The sequence below is a fragment of the Carassius auratus genome, unplaced genomic scaffold (assembly GCF_003368295.1).
Source record: "Carassius auratus strain Wakin unplaced genomic scaffold, ASM336829v1 scaf_tig00025094, whole genome shotgun sequence".
Classification (NCBI taxonomy): Eukaryota; Metazoa; Chordata; class Actinopteri; order Cypriniformes; family Cyprinidae; genus Carassius; species Carassius auratus.
The window spans coordinates 1-19,085 of record NW_020525396.1 but is presented as its reverse complement, the minus strand read 5'-3'; the positions used below and the strand labels follow the sequence as shown (position 1 = coordinate 19,085).

Sequence of the window (19,085 nt, the reverse complement as noted above, 5' to 3'; positions counted from 1 at the left end):
ACACATGCTTGAAAGTCTGAATAAATATAAGGTAGCCCAAGGCTGACCAAAAGCACCACAAATTGTCCATTGCTCAAGACAACAAAACCCACTATGACTAGCACTTCATCAGAATGCAAGACTTACCCTGTATAAATGTAACATGCCTGAAGGTGAAAGGCAATAGTTATTGCACAATACAAGCCAAAGGAAAAAATGTAGAGGATCGTTTTTTGGCTTCACCACGACTTTTGACTTTAAATAAGGTCAAGGGATATCAAAACTGACACTGGTAGAGCAGATTACCCTGTCCCAGAGAATAACTGTGCTATACTAAAGACCTCACCAAAATCATATCACTGTGACAGGACATTAATTTGGCATCTGCGAAAACTTTGAGCAACCCCACTTTCAACAAGCCACCATAAACACACCGCAGTACACATGACGTGCAATGTTGATATTGCCAAGGGCATGATCCGTAACATTACATGTTATTTTATTCACATGCTTCCTGGCGAGAGAAAAATTATTCTTGAAAAAAAAAAGGTACCGGTACTGACTTGTAATATTGGAAATATCATGAAAATGAGCATCGGCCTTTTGGAGAGAACCGTAATATCGATACACCCTAATGAGTGTTTCTTCAGAGAATAAAAGACATGCAAAGGTAAAAAATTATGCGCAACCTTCATAATCTTCATTAAATTGCAGTAGACTATCCCTAATATGCTTCTCTAATTTCAATATGCAAAAGAAAATGAAACCCAACCTCACTAGTGAACAAATTACGGTATTAAATTTCCTGTGACTAAACCATGTTTTGGGGTTGACATTTACTAGAACAATACCACAGCTCAAGCACATGTGTTCGTATAGAGCCTGAAGCATAATATCCTCCCATAGTGAAGGGTTTGACATAGATTGACACCCTGCGGATCGCCGAGACCGGGGAAAATTAACTATTAAACGCCAGCCTCTGTTTAAATATTCATTCTTATCCTGAACACCGTGAAATAGGCCATTGAACAGCCTGTGTGCCACCGTGCCATCTGATCAGAGATCGCCCACTGATTAAGAGTCTGTCTTTTCACGCCACCCTCCCCGACGGATTCAAAGCTTACGGCAGAAATGAAAGCCGAGGTGACTCATCCCTATTGTTAAGGAAGGAGTGTTAAACAGGCTCTCAATTTAAGCATCTATTAAATGCAGGGATCACCTTGGTGTTAATTCCTTCCTTAGACACGTTTTCATCTCCGAAAAAGGTGGTCTCGCTTCGAGCGCTCATTCATCGTGATGGCAAGAATGCACTTTCAAGGAGCTGGTCACATTGTACAGTGGAACTAATGTGATTACAGACAGGAATAAAAGATTCATAAATAATTGATATAATACAGCATGAACCCCTAAGAGAACACCATGGGCACTTTTTGGGCAATCTAAACAGAGCTGTCAATTTTTGTGCATGCTAAGACTCCAAAATGTCAAAAACAAAAAAGAACTAATCAGGACATCTTTAAAGAGTTTCTCAAGTACCACCCGGTCTTGCTTTGAGGATGCAATGGCATTAAACTACAGACCACAATGTCGTCATGCCGGTGGAATTTGCAACCCGTTTGAAAATGTATCATCTGTCACTGCATCTCATGGGACAACAGATAAAACTCCAGGATGGGGTGCTTTAAAACGAGACTGGCTGGAGCGATGTCTTTGGGGGCATCTGGTTACAACTTATGGCTCCTCCAGAGGTTCTGCACAGCAGCGTGGGACCCCTAATGTGAAGAACGATGGTAACAAAGGTCGTGAGGGACAAAAAGAGCTGTCGAGAACGCCAGAGCTTTAACAGATGTGTCCAGTGAGGTAGGAATTACAACTCAAAACTTTAGAAATGTGGCCCAAGTTAAGATTCAAAAGATGCTGTCAGCTAATATGAGATTAGACTTCAACTAGAAGTGAACTGTAGTGGGTATAAAATAAATATGTGATTGCACACATTTATATAATCACAAATATATACACTATGATCCAAAAGATTAGGGTCTGGAGTAATGGCAGCTGAAAATTCAGCTTTGCCTTCACACGAATAAAACATACACACACACACACAACTTTTTATTTTTAATGTTGCGTTGCAACCTTAAGCTATGAAAGGAATGCATACTGATATACAAGATGTGTTTCTGAGAGGGTAATTTCAATATGCAAAACAATTTTGAGACTACATCAACGTTAGATTTTAATGATAGTCATCAAAACATAAACAAAGCTGTTCATTCCTCTCAGAGATCAAGTTTTATGTTCAAATATTTCTCTCCAATTTTCTCTCTCGCTCTCACTCGGTTACAGTACATTGCTTCTGAAGCAGCCACCCTACGCATGCAAATATGGATTTTAAAAATGCATGGAAACTACAAGCAGGCGACAATCACTCTTCTGTCTATGTCACCCAAGATTAAGGGCGAGATGCCTGCAGTCAGAACAAGAAGCCTCATGGGATAGCGGAGGCCTTTCAGTTCCTCTAGCTGCAGACAACACTATGTGGAAAAACATTCTTCGGATATGGAGATTTGATTACTTGGCTTCAATGTGATGGCTCCTGCTCTTGTTGATCTGATGACGTTAAGTCGTCCCCAAACCAGGACGGTTTTTTTTTTATAGATTAGGCATTAAAATTTCATAGCAGGCCTCATTAGAGAAAAGAGAATCGGTCTGAATAGGTACAAAAACACAATGACAAGCCAATTTAAATCATCTTTTTAACAAAATCAGAGAACTATTACAATTAACATTATTACGGGAAGCAGAAACAAAGATGTTGAGCACTTGTACATCCCTGATCAAACGCAGAACACAACAGGAATTAATGTTTTCCAGAGCAATAAATTACTTCAAAGGGTGATTTGATATGCTGCTTCTCGAAGTCACGCTTTTAAATTTGCATCTGAATATCTCGAGAGAGAGCTCCTCAGATGAAGTAGAAGGTGCAGAACCTCCTGGAGGTTTAGATCATTTTATATCAGCAGCGAATATCCAAGATAATTTCAACATGGAAACTCCAGAATTGACTATGAACATGTTTAAATGTTTTAGAGATAATTATTATTACTGCAAAAATGTCCAAAAGCAACATTTAATCTACTGAGATGGGATAGTGCTATTAAGAAGATTAAATAATCAAGAAGAATCACGCTCAGGTTTTATTCTGCTTGGATCTTAAAACTTGTTCAAGAAAGAGAGAGGATGATTAAAAATCGTTATTGTAAAGCATCAGAATAATTCTTAACAATCCTGACATGTTTCATCTTTCTTCTGTTGGTCTAAGTATATATTTATATATTTTGGGTAAGAATTAATTGTCCTACCCTTATAAATGATGAACAAAACTTACAATTAAAAATGATAAACATGCACTCTAAAAATAATGGAGTGTAATAATATTAACAGTAATATAAAAAAAGTAAATTGTGCTATTCGCACGTGGACACTTAAACATTGAGTTTATTTGCTGCATTCATGCGTGAAATAAACTTCACAAAAGTCGCGAATTCACGTCATGGGAGGGGCCTCTGCCAGTTGAGTTCATGCAGCATTGTGATGTCAACCACCATTTATTTTGATAATTTTCAAAATATTACCGTTATCATGTCAAAACAAAGATGTTGAAATGTAGTTTAAGTATAACAGGTGAGAATGTAGTTGTTTTAAACTCAAATATGCTGTTTATTTATAACGACAGCGCCTATTTAAAAATGTTTTTCGCAGATTTCGGAGACTATCAGTGGGAACACGGTTCTCGTGTTATCAACAAGAGCACACTCAACTCGGCTTAGTCCTTCTGACATTTGCCGGTTGCCCTACAGTGTTCTAGTGGTTAAACAAATGATAATTCGTTTTTGGGTAAATCTAACAGATAATCTTTGGTCTTTATTCAAATAATATATTAATATGTTAAAATTAAAAAAGAGGCAATGCCGTTTGATATAATATTTTGTTTCATTGAACGCTTCATTCATGTCTGGTGTGAACGCACCATAAGTCTTTAAAAAAGGTTTCTTAAGACTGTCTAGTTGTCTTGTCTCTCAGACAACCCACCCACTAGTTGACAAAAACATGTAATAAAAAAAGACAGGTAACAAAAGTGAGGTGAGGCATAGAGACGAGGTCAAGGAGCTAGGTGTGTTTTGCTTCGGCTTGTCAGATGCTTGTCATCCTCTGACGACCCACCGCACACTCACACCCGTCCATCCCAACAGGAGATATGACACAAAACCGCCCCTGAAATACCAGGACTGGATTTACAAAAAACAACACTGACACCTCACAAAAAAGGCAGTGGGAAAATGTCCTTGTTGGCAAGAGGCTGCACAAGAACTATTTTCTTTGCTGTGGCCCCTTCACCCGACTGCTGATTTCTAACCTTTAGCTTGAGAAAAAAGCCTCTTTGGAGTCAATTATCAAATGAAGTGGAATTTAGAGTAAAGTTTTCATAGCGATCAACAGAACGCCCATGAAGCTCTACTTAGGCTGACCTCAAAGCTACATCATCACAACAGCAGATTAAGACATTACAGAGTGTGCTGGGTTAAAGTTTTTATCATAAACTGAAGCAGCATTGTTCAAATGGTGAAGTATGAAACTTCTGGAACACCAGTGGTAGAAAATAGAGTTAAAATCACTGACACAGCTAATGCTATGTGGGGAAGAAATGACTGCATTACTGTATATAAAACAGTACAAAGTAACAATAAGTTCATGGGTTCAATTCCTAGATTGAAACACATAGACTGAAATGCAAGTCATTTTAAATGAACGTTTTTTTTCTCATGCTACTGTTCAAAAGTCTGGAATCAGTAAGTTGTGTACCTATAAAAAAAATAAAAAAATTAAAAGTCATGGTTTATAACATTGATGATAATAATAAATGCTTCCTGACCAGCAAATTAGGATTTAAGAATGATTTCTGAAGGATAATGTGTCAAAAAATATATTGCTTTGCTATCACCTTAATAAAACTATATATAAACAGAAATTTAGCTATTTTAAAATGTGGTATTTCACAATATTACTATTTTAATATAATGTTAATTTAATGAATGCTTCCTTGATGAGTATAAGAGACTTAAAAAAAAAAAAAAAAAAACATTTTACAAATTTTACCAACCCCAAACTTTAGAAAGGTAGTATTAAGATAATTAAGGTAATTATAAAAGGAACTCATTACCTGTCAGTCCATCCACTAGACAAACAATTTGACAAACACAAACCATTTTCTTCAGAAAAGATAAAAAAAAAATTAGTTATTACTGCAATTCTCTTTAGTGCCACTAGTGGTGCAGAAATCCCTGTACCTTTAAAAATGTAAATGTTTTGAAAGATCCAAATCCAAACTTACAAAAGACGTAACTGTGTGACATATAGATATACAACTGAACATTCTGTCCCTTGGCGGAATGCAGTATCAACTTTGGCTGGCCATTGTTAGGGGATTCGGGGGTTTTACAGCATTCCTGACAGTTTCCAAACAAGGTTACACTGAAATAAGAAACCACAAAATTGCAATGTGACTTCAGGAAATACTCAAAGGAACCAAAGGCTAAAAGCTACAGCCACTGAATCCCAGGCCTGTCGTTCACATCTCAAAGTAAATCTCATCACTGTCACAAGAAAACACAAACAGAGACGAACTCGGCTGGCTCCTGAGGTACCAAAAATCAACTGCTTGGTGTTTGATGTTCAAATCCACAGGCAGCAAAGCTTAAAGGGATCCACCTTAACTTTGATTTGTTTGTTGTTTGTTTAGTGGACTCTACCAGTTTAAAACCATCATCTTTGATCATGAAAAACCGCACGGGGGTGGCAGGGATGCTTTAGAATGGGAGAAGAAAAAAAACTGGCACCACATCTAAGGACATCATCCTTTTATTTTCCTCTCTAGAGTTATAAAAACCCAAAGGATGAGTTAAGAGCGGAGATCAGTCACCGCCAGGTATAGGTGTGCCCAAGACCTGTCACATTACACAAGATGAGTCAGGACTTGAAGAATGAGATCAGAGAGTAACTACAATGACCACATGGCTCGTGATTTGTGGCGGCGTTCTACCAGCTGCTCGGGGTTTACTACGAAAACAACCAAAACAAAGCTGCTCTTAACTAAGAAAGAACAGCGTTCATCACATTGACGGCACCAATCAGGATGGCTTTCATTAGCCATGTGTAACGCAGAACTCTGTCAGAAGGGTACACGCACCAGGAATTTGTCTTTGTACAAGCTGCTAGCGGATACGATGACAATCACGTCACAGTTTCTGCATGCACACAGAGCTAAGACTTCAAAAAGCGCTTGAGGCTTCAGGAACAAAGAGAAAGATTGTAAACAATATCGGTGTTATTCTGTTGCACTCTATTTGCACAGCATAAACAAATCTGCCCTCAGGAACCCAGAGTAATTTACATCCAACACTTGGATTTTAAACCACCCTTTCAAATACAACAATAAACTCTGCATTACATTTATTTCTTGAGGCAGATCCAAAGTGACATTTTACCACTGTTGACTTTTAGATTAAAACTCATGATTTTGGTGTGAATCTGATTTACGAGATTGAATGCATATGATTTTTGGCCAGTGTGATCGTATAAATGCACATAAAAGCTGGTAAAAGTGTTGCTAAAACATCAATATTTCTGACCTGTAATAAGTAGACCGGACTTTAAATCCAAGTAAAATGTACTGAGTAGCCTTTAAGAAAATACAAAGTGGGAGTCATCACAACCAAGACAAGAAAGAAGATGTATCTTTAGAAATTTTATTATTAGAAGTATTGTGTCTCTCATTTTTAACTGTGTTATTATAATAAAATATACACATTAAAATAATATATATATTAGGGCTGGGCGATATGGAGCAAAAAATATATCTCGATATATTTTGCTATATCTCGATATACGATATATATCTCGATATCTTTACAGGAAAAATAACCCACAAAAAACTACTTCAAAAACAAATATGGCAAATATTACATGTTAAGGGGCCTATGAAACATTTTATTTTTTTCTTCACCATATGTTTTATTGTTACCTAATTCTGTGTTTTAGCATGTGCAATTATTTAAATGCATAAAAACAACTTAATTAGTTAAAAACAATTCTTAAAATAGCCTTATGTGAAATGTTTTTTTCCCTTCAGAAATTCTGTGTATTTACATTTTTCTGATTATCAAATGAAGGCATAAAACATTCATTTAATTTATCTTTTAATTATTAAACTTTATTTTTTGGTAAACAAAGGGGATTTACTATTAAAAATAAAACATGGGAGAAATGTTGTGTGATTATTCCTTATAAAATTATGTTCGTTTCATTTTAATAGTAGTAGTAGTGGGCTATCTACATTCTGCTGTACAATAGTAATAGATTTCTGTCAAATACTTTTATTTTGACGGGTTTACCTTCACAGTTCTGTGTATGTGATACCACAGTCTATGATGTGATATGAGCTAGTCTTACTCAAATCAAACGGTCAGAAGCTCATGAAGTGACTCTCAGTGCAGTTCTGGAGATGTTCCTCATGTGTTCACGTCTTTATTTAGAGAGAGGAAAGACAATGAAATCAGCGCGAGCGTTATGCGAGCTTCCGTGTTTAATGAATGAAGACGCGCTTCTGCTCCATTCGTTGACACAGACACGCAGAACATGCAGGATTCATATTTAAATAGACTTTTCCGGGTTAATATTTGCAGATATTAGTCCATTTCGCGATTTGATGTAAGTGCATGACCGACTTTTGATTAATTCATTTAAAATTTGACCAATTCCGTGACATTCCGCGTTAAACTGTAAATTCCATTTTTATGACTGGATTCCGTGATTCCGTCCGCGTTTCATTGGGCCCTACAGTAGACATCTGCCTGCCGTTCGCCATATAATGGAGCCAGTTGTCTTTTTTTTTTTTTTGACTAGTTCTCTACACGCGAGGTGAGAGGGGACAAAAGCAAGGAGGCGGGGGGCCAGCGAGCGGGGGCGAGCACAGCACAGGGAAGGCAAACAAGCAAAGTGGCGGAATCAGAATATAAACAATATATCGATATATACGATATGTCAAAATCCATATCGTGTTTAAAAAATATCTCGATATATTTTAAATATCGAGATATCGCCCACCCCTAATATATATATTATAAAATAAATGATCAAATGCTTTTAACTTTGTTAATAATATAATATAATATAATATAATAGTCCATGAAGTCCATGTTCCACAAAAAGAGGGGAAAAAAATAAGATTAAATTAAGTAATTCACTTAATAATCAAAAATTACAGTATGTCTATTTTTAGCAACAATAATTTAAAAAAATCCAGCAAAAATACTTGCTATATATACAGTTACAGTCATATTATGATTTTGGTCATCCCACACACCCCTGCTGGTTACTATGACGCACTACTATGGCTGAAGTTAAATGTGTACACATCCACCACGCAAAACCAAGCTACAACTCCGAGTAGGAGGCGAGACAGAGAATCCAGACACAGGCTCTGTCCCTACTGTAACGTGTGGAGTGAAGACTTCGTGCAAATGCCAACCGCTTGCCACAAGAAAGACAGCTCCACTGTCTATGGGTTAAATGTCCTCTGAAGCCACAGAAAGCCTATTAGTCTCAGACTGAACATTCAGAAACACTCGCAGAATTCAGAAGGCCATCTAAACAGTACAGAGCGAAGTTAACAGTATGCATTAGAAATATCCAAATTCCACTTAAACAAAACTAGCATCTGATACCCGTGTTTCAACATGCTTTCTGGCATAGAAAAGCACACGTGATTGATGAACCTGTTCTAAGTACTCCATCCCTGCTCACTGTTCCTGCTCAATTAAAACTTCAAAGACGGCACATCAAACGCAATAAATTTACAGAGCGTTCAACCGCTACCTCAGTCTCTTAGACCTTGTATCCATTTCATTGTTAAATGCACTCTAAGAGCCCTGATTTTAACTTGCGCAAAGATGCCAATTATAGCTACTTAACCTTTTCTCCATTTCTATAACTTCAAAAATGACTTGGAGAATGAGTTGGCTTCTTAACTCTAAGATTTCTTTAAACATTGCATAAGTTCTTCGCCCATGTTTTCCCCAAGTCATCAATGCATTACTAATTTAGCATCAATTCAAAGGTGCACAGTCTGTTAATCAGCATGCTAATCATCAAGATGCTTCTGGCACCTTGTAATAAATGAATTATCAAAACTTGAAAATTCATTATTTGATTTCAAACAAATGCTACTGAACTTTTTATTCAATAAAAAAAAATCCTGAAAATAAAAATATAAATGAATGAATTAATAAAACAATTAAGCAGCACATGTTTCCAGCATTTTTCTGAAGGATTGGGACAACACTGGAAAGACTGCTAAAATTAAGCTTTTTCATAAAAGGTATAAGCTGCATTTTAGCTTGTATTTATAGTTAAATTGTAATCATATTTTAATATTTTACTGTACTTATGATCAAATATATCAAGCAGAAGTGGATCAAATCTAGTCATAAACGTGAACTATACGCGCCTCTATTGATGCAGGCATATCAGAAAAAGGTTAGAAATCAATCATGAAATGGCTATGAGATAATCTGAATGTTTGAAGGCATTTATGCCCAACCTGAGAAGCAAATATTTGCTTGTTCGTTTCTGTACCATCTAGGCCCTCATGTTAAAAAAAAAAAAAAAAAACGGCGACCAGCATGAGACACATTGAGGTCGAGAAAATAGAACAACGCAGTGAGTAAAAGCACTGCAGAGATGCCAATAAAGAGGAAAAAGGTCCAAGCGTACGATGATATGATCTTGATGTTAAAAACAGGTCATCAGGTGAACTCAGCCCAGTGGTGTGAGTGATTATGACCAAACACAACTTCAACAAACTTCAGGCCGCGTCTGGGTATTGGTCAAGAAGCCACAGGCCTTAAAACAAACTGATGTAACAATCTTCAATTTGGCTAATACTCCTGAGTCACGAAGAGCATAACTGCACAGAACGTACTCCGCTTGGAGCAGAAAACTGATTACAAATGGAGCAAACCAGAGTGTAGCAACGCGTGCTTCTCGCTCTCTATTTCTTCTCATTCTAGCTTGGCAAATGTCTTCATCTGAAAAACATCAGAGCGGCACAGCTAATCTGGCCTAATGTATTTTTTAGATACACAGCAGGAGTGGAATGCAAAAGACTCTACAATTGGCTCACTTAAGTGCTGATTTCTTTTCTTTCCCTCTAAACTAACGACAAAGTGCACAGGGAGAGCACATATCGAGTGTTTGTGTCCCGGGTTTGTGTAACACACAATGAAACTCTGCTGGGCATTGCGGGACTCACTGAAGTCAAGCCAACACTGCAATGAGACTTCATCCATCTAGCTGTACACAACCAAAACAATAGAAAAATCAACAGACCGCCAAGAAGGCAATTACTCTGACTGGAATGCTTGTTCAGAGTCGAGGTTAAGTACCAAAACTAGCGGGTAATACATTTCTAACCATCTACAACTGGATCTGTGTGGTCTGCCCTGGGCCTGCATCAACACATCTAGCCAAACTCTGGTCATCGCATTTTTTAGATGTCAGATATCTACTTGTGCAATCATGACTTTTAAACCACGGTAAAAGCTTCAATGCAAGTACATTTTTATTAGTGTGCAAGTAAAGGTCATTGCTAGCGAAATATCTAGATTACAAAAAATAAAAAATAAACAATTCTACACACCACTCACTCAAATTTTATAAAATTCAGTAGATTTTTTTCAGAAATTACTGATACATTTTAGAATTAGTCTATTAGAAGCTGCAACTTTTAAGGATGATAAAGCACATTTTACCTCCAAATCCTTCTTACTATAATGCTTCTATAGCTGGCTCATTTATTTTTATTATGATTCATTACAACAGTATTCTTTTATCATAGTAACAAAAAGTTAATTACAAAAAAAAAAAAATAAATAAAATAAAGAGTTAATTTCTTTATTTAAAAAATGTAATACTACAATATATAAAAATATTTTATAAATACTTTTTTAGTTTTAACAGTTTTTGTTACAGTAACAGAAAAATATAAATAAATGAATAATGCTGTAATTAGCATTGAAAACTAAACGTTAACAAAAACAAAATATTTAAAAATAAATAGGTAAAATATGCTTTATCGTCAAGAAGCAGGGAAATTATTATCCTAAAATTAAGTCTGCGATACAAAAGAAAACTACATCTACACACAGATCTAAAGGTACACAACATCAGACATGCACAGCTTTTTAATATACACATGCACCCATGTGCGGGCGATGAAGTGGTCTAACACTTGCTAGCTTGTTCCATCTGGATGTCAGGTCACTCGGCTTCATTTGATGTGTTTGGTCCAGTCACGATCTGCTGAGTGTGCTGTTATTTTATGAATGTGCATGGGGTGACTGACCTGATTGATGGAATTGGCTGTACAGGAGGAGAGACACGTTCCGACTGAAGCCATCAAAAAAGTGACAGGGTCAAAGGGCACCGGAGCCATTGCAAAGCCAGCAGCTGCCGTCGTAACCACAAGAGCTATGGACAAAAAGAAAGCGCAAGGTTACAAACTAGCTTATTGATTTCGTTAAAAGGGTAACAATGTAATGCCACAAGTATATTAAAAATAAGAAAATAAAATAAAAGTGAAAAAAGAAGAGTGTCTGTTATTCATCCCCTAAACTAACAATTAAGAATAAGTCTAAGAAGAGTCAAACAAAAGTTAGCTAGATGTCATTAGGCTATTAGACATTAATAAATGCTATGCTATCATATAACTAAGTCAAAAGTATAACTTCCAGCATATTATGCAAGTTAATTATGCAGAACCAATAAGTGAAATGACATCACATACAATATAATTCTTTCCTGAAAAAGCTAAAGAAAATTTAAAAGGATTAAAACTACGTACTTCATGAGCAGAGACTATTTTTTAAAATGATTATCATCTAATCATTAGTCAGTGTTTTTTTTTTTTTTAGAGTAAGCATCACATTTAAATTTCCATGAACTTCATGATTAGCTTTGTTTACTCCATCATTAACTACATATTGCTTAATTATGCAATATGACTTTCATTTACACAAAATACATAAAACATATACCTGTTAATTTAAGTTTGGAGAGCCGTGCGTAAATCCCTGGTAAATCACTGTATTCAATCTTTAACTCTTTCCATTGCCGGGCTTCCAAGCGGGCTGCCCTGGCCGCTTCTGGTTCAGTGGGGTCACATGGTGGCACCACAGTACCTGGTTCAGGCTTTAAGGCTGGTATCTGCTGAACCTGACTGACCACCGAATCATCTCGAACGTCCAGCACAGAGACAACATGCTCCTGCTTGGGTCTCGCTCTTTGGCAAAGACCGCTGCTGCTCTTCACATACTGGGGGAAGAGGGAAGAAATGACATTTGACATTTGATGGATTTCAATTTAATCAGTTCATTCTGTTAAAATTAGGGCTAAACAATAAAACGCATGGACAACAGCTCTGTGTAGTTAATGCTGCTCCATGTGGAAGCCTGCAGGTGATGGAGATCTACCACTAATTACTGACAAGATGCGCATTAAGTAATCGCATGCCGTTTATCGTGCAGTCCTAGTTAAAATGGGAAGATACATGGAATTTGAATTTGCATGATGCAATTTGCAATAATTTAAGGAATAACTTATTAAAAGAATATGACATAGAAATAGTATTCCCCAGCAAAAGTATTATAAGAAAGTTGTCTCAAAAAATTCTAGATAATAATTAGTATATCAATAATGTGTAGATATAGCTCATTTTAGATCTGAATCGCCTTGGCCAGTAATGCTGGTTATGCATCCATAAAGGCAGCACTTCTCAGCCTCTTATACCTGTCTCTTCAGAAAGCAGAGATGCTGGAACGTGATCCATTCTGCTTGATTTTTCCTGCAGAGCTGAATGAGACTCCTGGCACTCGTCAGACTCCTAGCCGCATTTGCAAAAAGCTTCTGCTGCACGCTGACACCAACCAAACCTTCAACAACACAATACATTAATTCATACCGAGAAAAACAGAAGAGGATAAAAAAAAAAAACAGAAGAGGTGCCATAAAAAAAAAGGTCAAAGATGGTCATACCTGCCTTTTTACCTTTATATATGTGTATAGCAACATATATTTAGGAGTAATTTTTTAAAGCAAGAAAATTTTGTTTTTGAGTCAGACCATGTAATTATATGAATTTGAAAATTTTTAATTAGAAATAACAACTGCTTCACTATCATTATGCCAACTCCACTCAATTTACTAGATATCTGACAACTTCGTAGTGACATCAATGTCATAACTGACACCTGCAATGGACACAATATTTTTTTTCTAATATAAAAAATATTTGCACATCAATCTCTCACACTCACACTCATGTATATAACGTTACATGATTATACAATGGGAAATTGACGTCCAATGATTTGACGCAAGCTATATGCACAAATCAGAGTGGATAAATAATGTATATCTATGTTAATGCATGTATTTACAAGATTCATTTTAAAACCGGATCACGTCGTGTAAACTGTGCTGTTATTTTAAGGTCATGCTGCTGCAGTAGAGCTCCAGTGGCTAGGCTAACCGGCTAGCAAAATGACAAAATAACAGCACGGCTCCAGCGAAAGCACACATATGCATCATTAACATGATATAGTTGTTAATACCATCGCATGGAAGGCATTTCCAGACTCCCGTCAGTCTACTACATGATGTTTTGTACATGTTCGACCGGCTGCGGCTGAGTCCCCTTCACGTACTGCAGCGCGCCATCTTTATCTCGCTGTGGGAACAGAAGTGTTTCCTGTGACGTATATCCTGCTGGAACGCTCGAGCACGCGCACGAAGCAAAGCACACAGTGTGAGCATTTTGAGTTACATTGGATTGCTTTCTGATTTAACAGATTCTTATTGTAACCTTTTTCAGAAATATTATTGTAAAGTAACAATAAAATGTGCAAAAGCTTTATTTCAGTCAAGACTCTACTGTATGTGTCTTAAATAACTTTAAAATTATGAGAAAAAAATACTTTTGTACAAATGGATACAATAAATAAAATATATGGGCTATAATGTAAAATCTAAAAAACACAATTTTGGGAGATGAGCTACAGATAAGCTACCAAGACCTGCAATGCTCTTATATTTTAATGCATGTCTTGTATGTGATTCATGACTTCTAATACCGAAACAGTAGTTTGCGACATCTGATAACCCTTTAAAAAAAAAAAAAAAAGGAAAGATGATTCAGCCTACTTTTTAAAAGCAACACAGATTATGTTCATATTGTTTGTTAAAGATCTCCTAATAAGATCAATTTCCATTTTATCAGTAACTACACATTTCTTGATGATCTTGAACATCTTCCTCCAGTATTAAAGGCCCTGATGATTGAAACCCGCTATCCAAAACCCATTTCCCTGATTCATCTCATTCATTACGACCACTTCCTGGCCAGCCCTCCCATCTTCTCCTAGCAGATTACATGATCTAATCTCGCTCCCCTATCCAGAGCTCTGATGAATGTCAGCAATGCCCAGCGGTACGTTCTAACAGCTCTATTCGGCTCCACAGACAGGAGTTGTGCAACAAGATTGCAGCTTTGACCCTGTGAACTTTTTGAGAGTGGTTTGATTCGAGGTGCATGCTGTTGTGTTGGTGGTTTTGTCTGACTTGAAATCACACTATAAGAAAATACTAAATCAGAATGCAGCACTTTACAATAGTGCAGCTCATTTTTGTGTACATGTACTGTTTTTGTGTAGTTTGGTTTTCTATTAATGTAATTATTTAATGTTGTGCATATGTGTACATACAATATATATCTTGACCCAATATGCTCAAACCAGTGCCCTAAAAAGTTGAACACAGTATGACACAATCATACAAAAAACAATTTGAAGTTTAATTTGTAGATAATTTGGGTTATTGAATAATTAGATTTGACTATGCAATCATAACTAAATAACAGACAAAAATGTCCTGCTATATATATATATATATATATATATATATATATATATATATATATATATATATTATATATATATATATATATATATAAACAAGTGATAATTCTTAATAATAATAATTATTATTATTATTATTATAATAACTTAATAATAATAATAATTATTATTATTATTATTTATTATTGATGTATATATATATATATATATATATATATATAAATAGAAGTATATAAAAATATCAGGATTAGTATGTCTTACATAATCAAAATAAGTTTAAAATATTCACTGTGGTAAGATATAAGTTCATTATAGCCTGTAATTGAATTACTAAAATAAATAATACATCTTTTTTATTATAACTGAACTAATAATAATAAACTTTTCAAAAAAAGCTGTTTGACCTTTCGTGATGAAGTACAGAAAAAAAGCAGGGTAATTCAGTTGGATTCATTGTTGTTTTTCTCCACGATTTGCAGCAATCCATGTAATCTGATTCCCCAAGAATAACATCATTTGTGTGCTTGTTGACAATGCATTGAATGGAAAAAAAAAAATGAGTATGAGGAAATAAGATCAGAAAATTGTTTGTTTATTATAATAGATTTCCACATGCAGTGACAAATCTGATTGGACACTTGCAATTATCAGCAAGAAATATTCATCATTTATGAGAAGAGACTGCAGAATGTATTTTAAAACTGACATTATTCCTTTTATACATTCAACTCGAGTTGACTGTGACCTGCCTTCGCAAAGACAATATGGTAAACATGTGGTAATGGTTCTCACTGTGTCCCCAATGCCATTTGTAACCAAGGATGCTAATCAAGAATGCTCACACTCTTTGTTCTTCTATAGTGCTGCCCTCAGCCTTCAGAATAGACACCTACAATGACTATTGTCATATAGAAGTGTGTGATAATTGAATTAGATGCTTCATAGGGTAAAGACTATAGATATGGGGAGGTCATAAAGCTAGACATGCCTCCACATCCTGCTCAGCACAAGGTTTTCAGCTTTGACCAACCTGAGAGGCAGATGGTGTGGAGGACTTCAGAACAATGCAGCCTGATTGGGTGGATCTGCTTAACACACGGCGCTTTTCAGAGCACACAGACAGAGGTCTCATCCACTGTGGTGGTCTTTCATCATGTCAGTATGTAGCATCTTGAGATAGACTGTAAGCATTCTTTCAGGGCAAGGAGAGAGAAAAGAAGACACATGAACAAAGGAACTGTGACTGAAATTTCCTGAAGGGTTTCTGTCGGGGTCATGCACTATTTTATTATTTTTACTGCATTATATTTTTTTCCAAACATTTTACTTTAATTGACAATTTTTATACTTATTTTGCCTTATTTGATTTGTAAAAAATCACCACATTATTAATGTTTTACATTGTTGTTTCAAACTCTTTCTAACACAGTTATGTATTTGTTTAGCACAAAACAACATAAAAATGGTTAGTTTTGTCCATACTAACAAAATGAATGCTATTTTGGCTTTATATATGCTATTAATATTTTAAATAAACGTTTTTTTATTATTTTAATTTTAGTTTTCAATTTGTATTTACTTTTATTTCGGTAAGCCATAGCATTTTTTCCCCCAGTTGCGTCTTCAAAGTTGGTAAGTTATTGTTGTTGTTTTTTTTATCTACTATTTAGATTTATATTTTTGCTTTATTTAAAATAAAATATATTTTTAATTGTTGCAGTTTTAGTTAACTATAACAGCTCTGCATAAACCATTATAAAGTGGTCTTTACATTACATACATAAAAAGTAGTAGTAATAGCCAAAATACATTGTATGGGTCAAAATTATAGATTTTTATTTTATGCCAAAAATCATTAGGATATTAAGTAAAGATCACATTCTATGAAGATATTTTGAAAATTTCCAACCGATATCGAAACTACTATGAATTGCTAAGAACCTCATTTGGACCATTTGGCAAAATTAGGTTCTATTTTAACTACCCATACATCAATAGAAAGCTTATTCATGCAGCGTTCACATGATGTATAAATCTCAATTTTGAAAAATTGACCCTTATGATTGGTTTTGTGGTCCAGGGTAACATAATTTTTCAAGATGTCACATAAGGTTTGACCTCAATGATGAGGCACAAGAAAACATTTGATGTCATTGATGCCAGACTTGATGTCTAAAAGCATCGTATTTGAATTAACACAAATTCTTCTTTTTGTCCTTCATCGACTCGAAAATAGTCATATGGGTTTTAAAAAGGGTTGGTTCTTTCTTGTGGTTCCATCGAACCCATCGTTTCATCCACAAGTTCACCATCCAGCATCAACCATAATGCCTTCAAAAACAGAGTTATGAATGATGCTCAGCTGCCTTTTCAGACCACATTGCTAAAAACTGCCTGGTCCTGCAGATTTGCTTTATTCAACATCAAGAAGATCAGGCCTTTTCTTTCGGAACATGCTTCAAAACTCCTTTTCAAGCTCTTGTTCTCTCCAGGCTGGATTATTGCTATGCTGTCTTGGGCAGGTCTTCCAGTTCTATAAAATCTTTACAATTAATCCAGAACGTGGCACAAGATTAATTTTTAATGAGCCAAAAGGAATGCCACATCACACAGTTTATCAATATGCACTGGCTACAAAGCTGCTCGCATAAAATCAGGCCATTAATGTTTGCCTACAAATCTACCACTGACTCTGCAACCGCTTTTTTGCAAATTCACTACTTTTCTAATTCTATTCAAAAAAATTAAAATAATTTTTTTTTTAAAACAGTACCAATTTTTGACTTGCACTTTATCCATTTACTGTTTATTTTCTTATTTTGTTTTAAAGTTTTCTAATCTTTTTGTATTCTATCTGTTTTCGTTTTATTTATTATACAATTAACAAAGCAAAAAAGGCCTCTAACACTAGCTTGCTCTATTCTTTTTTATTTCTCTGTTTTTATTTTATTCTGTATTTTATTTATTATATAATTAAAAAAACTTGCTACGTGTTCTGTGTTAAGCTAACTGAGGCTTATTATAGCACTTGCATATCATTGCTCTTTTGTTGATTTTGATTGCTTCCACTCTCCTCATTTGTAAGTCGCTTTGGATAAAAGTGTCTGCTAAATGTCTAAATGTAAATGTAAAAGATTTGTGAACAATTACTTTAGACCCTCCCTGGGTTTCACTTTATTTCAATTATGTAGCTTTGAACTAAACTCACTCTTTTCTGTTAATCAGCACAGGATTTGGTAATGAGTTTGGTGCAACTGAATGGTGGCATGCTAAAACAATTGGTAAGTAACCTGGACCCCAGGTAGTGTCATTAGTGGACCCTCAAAGATTGGGAACCCATAACTTCTCTTCACAAACTTGTCTGCACCCCTTTTTTAACCAGTCAAAGCCATTTTTTATGATTGTTTACTTGCTGGAAACAGGAGGGCCGGGCAAAGCAGATGCAATGAGAAACACCCCAACTGCTCCCATAAACTGCTCATCCCAATAAGCAGCGGGTGCCATGACCTGTCATCACTCTTGCTCACCCCATTCATGATTTACACACTCTGTCCCTGTGGGTTTAAAACTCGCAGTAATCCTTCAGGGATGGCCGTTTGAACCGCCGTGGAAGCTGCCCAAAGAGGAGGGAGGAAAAACCGAAATCCAAGACAGACAGCCCCACAAAACTGCGAGCAGAAACAGATGCAGGGAAGCTCCTGTGTTTATAATTGATTTTCAAGGGCAGCGTCTTGTTGTCAGAGTTTGTCTAACAAGCTTTCGCCTGGCGCCCTGGTGCTCGTCAACCACGGGGCGTCAGATGCGCCGCCCCTCCTTTCTTCACTCGGATGGCACCATCCAGAAATACCAGGATCAGGCTGTGGAATGAGATTATTTTAAAGATAGTTTGAAGTCTCATCTATAGATTAAAAAGAGGCAATGTAAAGGTGTAGTGCATCCAAAAAACAAATTGCTATCATTTTACTTTTTTTTTTTTTTGCCGTTAAACAGTTTTTTTTTTTTTTTTTTTTTTTTTTTTTTTTTTTTATGTCAATGTAACCCAAAACGTAAAATAGTAATAAATAATACACTGTTCAT

At 35.8% G+C, this 19,085-nt stretch overlaps 1 protein-coding gene across 1 annotated transcript in view; it reads right to left on the bottom strand.

Moving 5' to 3' along the window:
* Positions 1 to 13,820, bottom strand: part of LOC113078282 (protoheme IX farnesyltransferase, mitochondrial-like) — a 36,786-nt gene extending 22,966 nt beyond the window's left edge. The window contains exons 1-4 of the mRNA XM_026250608.1: positions 13,707 to 13,820; positions 12,883 to 13,025; positions 12,132 to 12,408; positions 11,441 to 11,565 (exon numbers count right to left, since the gene is read on the bottom strand). Of these exons, the coding sequence (XP_026106393.1) occupies positions 11,441 to 11,565; positions 12,132 to 12,408; positions 12,883 to 13,025; positions 13,707 to 13,764 (603 nt within the window). The 5' untranslated portion in view covers positions 13,765 to 13,820. The remainder of the gene's footprint in view (positions 1 to 11,440; positions 11,566 to 12,131; positions 12,409 to 12,882; positions 13,026 to 13,706) is intronic.
* Between the last annotated feature and the right edge of the window lie 5,265 nt (positions 13,821 to 19,085).